Source organism: Macrotis lagotis, chromosome 8 (assembly GCF_037893015.1).
Source record: "Macrotis lagotis isolate mMagLag1 chromosome 8, bilby.v1.9.chrom.fasta, whole genome shotgun sequence".
Lineage (NCBI taxonomy): Eukaryota > Metazoa > Chordata > Mammalia > Peramelemorphia > Peramelidae > Macrotis > Macrotis lagotis.
Genome location: NC_133665.1, coordinates 108134813 through 108142566, shown reverse-complemented (window position 1 = coordinate 108142566; position 7754 = coordinate 108134813). Strand labels below are relative to the sequence as shown.

At 41.7% G+C, this 7754-nt stretch overlaps 1 protein-coding gene across 2 annotated transcripts in view; it reads right to left on the bottom strand.

Annotated features, from left to right (window-relative positions):
• Nucleotides 1-1062: 1062 nt before the first annotated feature.
• Nucleotides 1063-7754, bottom strand: part of MAPKAPK3 (MAPK activated protein kinase 3) — a 99963-nt gene continuing 93271 nt past the window's right edge. For both annotated transcript variants that reach the window (XM_074198049.1, XM_074198048.1), the window contains exons 9-11: nucleotides 4973-5058; nucleotides 4093-4173; nucleotides 1063-3224 (exon numbers count right to left, since the gene is read on the bottom strand). In XM_074198049.1, the coding sequence (XP_074054150.1) occupies nucleotides 3072-3224; nucleotides 4093-4173; nucleotides 4973-5058 (320 nt within the window). In that variant the 3' untranslated portion in view covers nucleotides 1063-3071. The remainder of the gene's footprint in view (nucleotides 3225-4092; nucleotides 4174-4972; nucleotides 5059-7754) is intronic.

The following is a 7754-nucleotide window of genomic DNA, read 5'->3' as shown; positions in this document are numbered from 1 at the left end:
TTATCTTTTTTTTAATTTATATACCTGAGTACATGTTGTATCACCTCAAGAGGAAGGGGAGAGAACTCTTTCGGCTTGACTTTTTATCCTTGGAGTACATTATAGGAATTTAATAGAAGTTGAATTGGTAGACTGACAAGCTTAATAACAACTCCCATTTTTCTAACACTTTAAGGTTAACTAAGTACTTTCTTTATAACAGTGGAGTGGGACAAGGGCTACTGTCCTGATTTTACAGATGAGGCAACAAAACAAGTCAACAGAGGAGAGGTCAGGAAAGCTAGGAAATGTCAAGGCAAAACCTAAAACCCAGGTAAACTCCTGAATCCTAGGACAGCACCTTGGATAGCACCACCTAGTGGATCCAGGTAAATGATGTTTGCTCCTAAGAATAACCTTGATCTAACCCAGAAGCATTACGGAGCCTCCAGACAGACCAGCTTCCCAATCACACCAGAAAGAGTTGTCTTCCTTTCTTGGAAATGAGTATCCAGCCTCTCCTTGAGGGTTGGAGGCAGCTGGAGATGATGGTAAGCATTGATATCAAATTGTTAGCTGATTGTCCGGTCTCTTTAGTATTAAAATAAAATGTGCATGTGTGCCCATTCACATATGTGTGTATGGATTCCAACCTGTTCCTGCCTCCCCAATATCCCTACTGCCAAATGCAATCTGGCAGCTGCTGAAAATAGCTCTGAGCTACAGCAGGAAGCCCCTGAAGAGTCAGCAGTACTGCATTCACCAGGGGGAGGGGGGAGATATTTATATATCCTGGGGGGGGGGGTGTGCAATACATACTCACTTCTTAATTTCACTGACTTTGGCAAGCCAAGCTGCTGCTGGGGCTGCTTCTGCTTGGGCTTTGTTCAGCAGGAACACCTGGCTTATCCTCACTGAGGTGGTGACTCCCCAAATGTCTGTGACTGGGTGGTTAATAAGGTTAGTCACAGTACAGAGAGGGCAGCCATACTCAGCCCCATTTTCCTAGTATGCTTCTGCCCACTCTGGAAAATGGATAGTAGCGAAGCTCATGGCAGAAAGGAATACACAGGACTCAGGATGGAAAATGCTAAAACAAAATTTAATCAAACCAGTAGGCAAAACTCCCCAGTGGCTTTTTGACAAGGAGCTGGTAGGTGTTTTGTAACCTGAGGAGGCCCAGGCCAGGGCAGACCTTGTGATTCCCTGCTCAGAGGTCCTCTGGCCCAGAGAGTCAAACCATACTCATATCCCCCAGTAACCCAGGTGGACCCCTTCAAATTCTTCTGAAAATTTAATTAATGGGTCCTTTGGCCATAAGCCAAACTGTTAATTGAGAAAAGGCACCATCTAATTAAAACAGGGCAAGATGTGCCCCCCATATATATATATATATATGTATATATACATACATATATATATATATATACATACATACGTACATACATACACACATACACACATATACACACAGACAGGCATATCAGTGCACAAGAAAATAATGTCATTTTCCAGTCCAAACAAGGCCTGAGTAAGGAGAGGATAAAACCAAATTTATATATTCATGCATAGAAAACAATCAGTTTTCTCCCTGGGTTTGGTTTAGACAAAGGAATTTGGCTGGTATTTTGTCACAGTGATATTTGGCAAAGTTGGAATGAATTAAAAGCATCCTTCAACCCCAGGCCTTTCTCCAAACCCAGATAAGAATCCCAGTCCCACCCTTCAAATAGAGACAAAGACCAGGAATGCTCCCTCACACAAATGTAGTTTAACCCTGGTAAACCCACAACACTGAAGATGAGTGAAGAATCATTTGGGATTATCTGGGACTAGGTTAAGGCAAGAGGGCTGCAATGGCGGCCTTCTCTCTAAGACTCTTTTGTAGTTCAAAGTGTCCTTTGAGACGGATTGAGGTAGCTAGGCCTCAGAGACATAATGGAGAAAAAGCAAGTGGCCATCCTTCCCCATATAATACCTATCATCTACCTTCTCTCCCCAACCACAGTACCAAACAATTTGAAGAGAATGAGTATGGACTGAAGGGAAATTCTGTAGTCAACTTTTTTTTTAAGAGAAGAGAAGGGGGCAGCTAGGTGGCACAGTGGAGAGCACCGGTCCTGGAGTCAGGAGGACCTGAGTTCAAATTCAGCCTCAGATACTTAAAAATTACCTAACTGTGTGACCTTGGGCAAATCACTTAACCCCATTGCCTTGCAAAAAACAACAAAAAAAGAGAGAATAGAAAAAAGGAGCAAGAAAAAAGAGAGAAAGAAAGGAAGAAGAGAGGTATATGAAAGGTTTCAGCTCTGGTGTGAGGCTATTGTGTAGCCTAGAACCCTTCTCCATCTGCATATTCCCTCATCTTCATGGTAGGTGGAAGAATTGAAGAGAGAAGGGAAGGGACTGAACAACCATAGAATTTGGAACTCTAGTTTCCAAAGTGGAGAATCCATAATGGGAACAGACCGGAAAACCTAGAAAAGTAGAGAGAGAGAGAGAGAGAGAGAGAGAGAGAGAGAGAGAGAAGAAGAAAAATAAAGCCCTACCTCTTGATTAGCTTCCGGTTCTCAGGACATTTTGCTTTACAATGGTATTTCAAACTAAACAGGTACCTCTCTTCTTGAGGGAATACTTGGGAGTAATGGAAGCACTAATGTAAGAATATTCAGTTCCTTCCAAAGAGCCTGGAGAATCTCTACACCACTTCCCCAGAACAAATATCTGATGCTGTGCACAGAAAAAATCAACTAAAATGTTTGGGTGAACCCTCTTTTTCTTGCCTTGGTGTATGGCTAAAGTTATGGAATCCCAAATACCATCATCATCGCCACCATTTTAAAGTCCAATATCACACTTTGTTAAAACAACACAACCCTTTTAACTTAAAATATCAAATGCCTTAAACCCAAATAGTCCTGAGTCTTGGCAGAAACCTGAATCTGTCCATGCTCCTCTGCTGCCAGACTTGGTTCTCAATACTGTGAGTCATGCCCCAAATGATGGAGGAAGATGAAGCTGGGAGCTGGGCTGTCTGTCGGGCACCACTCACTGCCCACTGGCCCCTAAGTCTTCAGGCCTCTCTCTTCTCCTTATTGGTTGTTGCAGCCTGATGAGGATGTGGAGCCACCAGCCTGTTTCTTTCGTCGTTTGTTAAGGAGCCGATTGTTGGAAGTTTTCAAGTCTTTGATTTTCACCTGGTCATAATCTACCCGCATAGTGGCTAAGGCACTGGTCATCTCTTCCTACAGACAGAGATGGACAAGGGGAAATAGGTATACTTGATACTTATATTTTAAATACTCTGAAGGTAAAATCTTTAATAAGATTTTTAAAAAATTAATGAAAGTTCAACTTTCTTTTGTTGAAAAAAGAAAAATAGTATTTATAACAAATATACATAGTTAAGCAAAATAAAATACTAAATTGACCATGTTCCCCCAAAAGTCTCAGTCTGTACCCTGAGCCCGTCACCTCTCTGTCAGAAAATAGATCTGTTAACATGGATTTGTTAATCCAAGGCCTTGAATTGTGAATTCATGTGAACCTAGCAAGAAAGGGTCCTGAGGAAATATATATACATATATATATATATATATATATATACATATATATATTTAATCAAATATGTGCTCAGTGAATAAATATTTGAAAATACTTATCATGTTCCTCTGGAAGTTCTTTTCTGGGTTAAGTCCATTTACTTGGATGTTGTATGACATGACTCATTTCTGGTCAATAGTTTGTGATTTCAGTAATGGTATTACTTGCTCCTTGCTAACTCCTTGGGGATAGCAAGCATCTCCCTTTTGTTTTTGTATGTTCAGTACTTAGTTTAGTTTTGACAAGTAAACTTAATAAATTCTTATTGGTTGATTGATTGGTTGGTTGATCTGGGTCTTGGTGATATACCACTTTTTAGTCTATGCTATCACAACCATCTCCAGGAGACAGTTTCCTTGAGCTGAGAGTCTGTGTATGCTGCCAAGAAAAATCACCATACCTCCAAGGGCCTAGGACAAGTCACAGACTAAAGTTCTGCTGGTAGCTTAGAATATGGGAGACCCAATCTTTCCCTCTCAAAAGGAAAGCTAGAAAGACAGTGAGACAGACCTTCACTTCATCCCAATGGTCTTTGTCTTCTTGGAGGACCCGGGCAGTGTGAAGAGGAGTTTGTGGGACTGCCATTGATTGCTGAAAAAAACAAGAGCACATAGACTGTCTAAGTTGGAAAGGAACTCTAAAGGTATCTGTTCACCCTCTTCATCTTACTGGTAGGTCAATGGAGGCCTGAAAATGAATTGCCCAAGGTCCCATAGTTTGCTAGTGGTAGAACCAGGTCTGAAACTCAAGCTTTCTAAGTTCTTGGAGTGGAATTCTTTCTATTATAACTCCCCTATATGTTTATACTCTCTCTCTCTCTCTCTCTCTCTCTCTCTCTCTCCCTCTCTCTCTCTGTTTTTGCAAGACAATGGGGGTTAAGTGACTTGCCCAAGTCACACACAGCAAGGTTATTAAATGTCTGAGGTCAAGTTTGAACTCAGGTCCTCCTGACTCCAGGGTCAGTGCTCTACTCACAGGGAAGGTGAGGCCAACTCCTTCTATTTCTCAGTTTGGGTCTTTGATGTTTCCCCAAGTGGAAGAAAAAAACCAGGAATCTCTTTTTGGCTCTTGGGGTTGCTATACCTCTTACCTTACCTCCTCCTTCTCACATAGGATCAATGTGTAGGGATGTTTAAGGCTTATTAATATTACTCAGAAGACTAAGTATCACTATAATCATTTCTCGCTCTTATTGATACAAGCTCCCCATTTCCCTATATTGGCCATGGATGAGGGCATGAAGTATAGGGCCAGTACTCTGACCCCAGAATATAGGAGAGTGTTACTTGTTATCTTTTGCTGTGAAGAAAACATGGATCTCTCAGTCTAAGGATATGAACAGTCAATGGTATTTTGAGTCACTTCCTTGCTGAAAAGAGAATGAACTCACATTAATCCAAGGATGGTTCATGAACTGAGCAATGGTCATTCTTTCCGTAGGGTCTGTCTTCAGCAAGAGTCGGATCAGTTGCTTGGCTGGGAGAGAAGATAAGAGAGATAAATGAGTGATGAGAGAGAGAGAGAGAGAGAGAGAGAGAGAGAGAGAGAGAGAGAGAGAGAGAGAGAGGAGAGAGAGAGAGAGAGAGAGGAGAGAGAGAGAGAGAGAGAGAGAGAGAGAGAGAGAGAGAGAGAGAGAGAGAGAGAAAGAAGAAGAAGAAGAAGAATTCAAAGGATGAGAGGAAAAAAGAGAAAAGAATGAATGGAATGAGAGAGCAAAGAATGGAGGAGAGAGAAAGGAGGAAGAGGCCAGAGAGAAAAACAACAAAGAAAGGAGAGGAGAAAGAGAAAAATAGTGAGAAGAGAATGAATATGATGAAAGAGCAAACAATGGAGGAAAGAAAAGGAAAGAAGAGGTCAGAGAGAAAAACAATAAAGAAAGGAGAGGAGAAAGAGGAAAATAGAAATTAATGAGAAGAAAATGAAAGAAAGAAGGAAGGAAAGGAAAGAGGACCTGTTCATTAGCATTTCAAGTTCTCCTTTCATTCCTCCAAAGAGCCATCCTTGCTGGGTTGCTACAGAAAACCTCTTGGAGGGAGGGAAGACTTTGTACAACTCATACCATTGGTGATCAGGTCAAATTAATCAACTTCCATGTGTGAATTATTTGCATAAAATCTTTTTTTTACCCTTAGCCTGTCTGTCTCTTCCCAGGTTAGTGGGAAGAATCTGACTTCCTTAAATGCTTTCAATTTCTATTAGATCAAAAAAATCCAATCCGCTTTTAGTCAATAATCCAATAATACAAATGAAGAAGGAAAAAACTATGATCTTTGTATGGTCCCTTGCTCTGGATCAACTTCATATCCTCCTCTCTGACCTCCATTTCCCTTGAAAGTGAAGGTAATTTATGAACCACTAACTCACTCACATTCAGGTGGTGTGCCCAGGGGTTTCCCATGAGAAAGGGACACACATACACACACACACACACACACACACACACACACACACGCACGCACGCACGCATGCCCATATGCATATAGAAAGACACTGGATCTGGAGAGATTGAATTTGCTAAGTAAGGATCATGAGACCAGCTGGGCTGACTTAAGTGACAGCTGCCCTCCCCTCCCATCACTGTTTGGGGTAACACAGCATAAGACTAAGGATGGCAGTGGCTGGGGTTTTCCCCTAGCAACTCCAATGCCCTGCCTCCAAGGGAGGAAAGGCAATTACTTCAAAGGGTCTGACTTGGGTTTCAAGGTCAGGATGCCAAAGTCTATCCAAGAATGTCAGACCTGGGAAGAACCTTAGAGACCATCTATCCCAACTCCTTTATTTAACAGAGTAGGAAAGTGAGACCAGGGAAGGGAGGATAGCAGTGGTTGAACTGAGACAAGAACCCAGGACTTTTTTTATGCATTTCCTATAGCAGGTGAAATTTTCTCAGTCTTTGATGTCTCAAATATGGGGTTCCAGGGCTAATTACTAATGATTGTTTTCTTATATGGTCAAATAAACACCCTTAGGACTCAGTAATTTTTTAGCCACATGCTTAGTGATTCCCCTGGAAAATAGATTTTATTAAAGTCAGTCAATCTAGAAAGCTAACATGAATTGAGAACTTTCTCCCCCCACCCCAGACCCAGTATATTATTGAAGGGCCATGCTGTCCCAGTAAACCATAGGCAGGATTAAGCCTTTGCCACAGTTCTGTTTCCAGCAAACAAGGGATAAACAATACCCTGCATTTCTATGGTGCTTTATACTTTCCAAACAAACTGCTCTTACCCCTTTAGGGTTAGGTAGGACAGCTGCTGTTGTTCAGTCATTTCTATTGTGTCTGACTCTGTGACCCAGTTTGGGTTTTCTTGGCAAAATGCTGGAGTGGTTTGTCATGTACTTCTCCAATTTGTTTTACAAATTGGGAAACTGAGGTAAATGGGATTAAATGATTTGCCTAGGGTCACACAGCTAGTACATATCTGAGATCATATCTGAACTCAAGTCTTCCTGAATCCAGGCCAGATTCTCTATCCACTGTGCCACCTAGCTGTCAGGTAGGACAGAGGCAGGTGTTATAGTAGAAAGATCACAAGATCACCCAGTTGTTAATGCTTTCCCCTTCCTTGAATTACCTTGTATTAATTGATCTGATTTCATATTGTATCCTTTTATGTTTTTATTTTTGTATTTCCAGTGCCTTGTATGTAGAAAGTCCTTAACAAATGGAATTGAAATTCAAATCCCATCTCTGAAAATGAAATATCTCTGGGAGTTTGGCTCATTGTCAGCCTTCATAAAATGAGAGAGTGGACTAGATTGTTTCTATGTCCACTTAAAGCAATAACACTCTATATTCTCTAACTGTATTTATCAGATGAGGAAACTGAGATCCAAGGAAAGAGGAAGCTCTATGCCCAGTTATTCAGTGAGGTGGAACTGAGAAACAGGTGCTCTGGCTGCCTAAGGGCATTTCCATTCCGCTCTGCTGCTTCTCTCTATTTTTAGTTGGCATCCTTGGTGGCAGTTCTGGTTTTTAAGTGGAAATTATGATCCCCTTGGCCCTGGGGAAGACCAGTGTCCACCAGATCACATACCCCCGAGGATTCAGAATTTTGCAGCTGCTGCTGCTGCTGCTGCTTGTCCTCTAGTGGATTGACCTGGATAGTAGGGGAAGGGAGAGGCTGAACCTTTGGGCCCTGCTTTTTATTTAGCTTCAGTGGGAATTT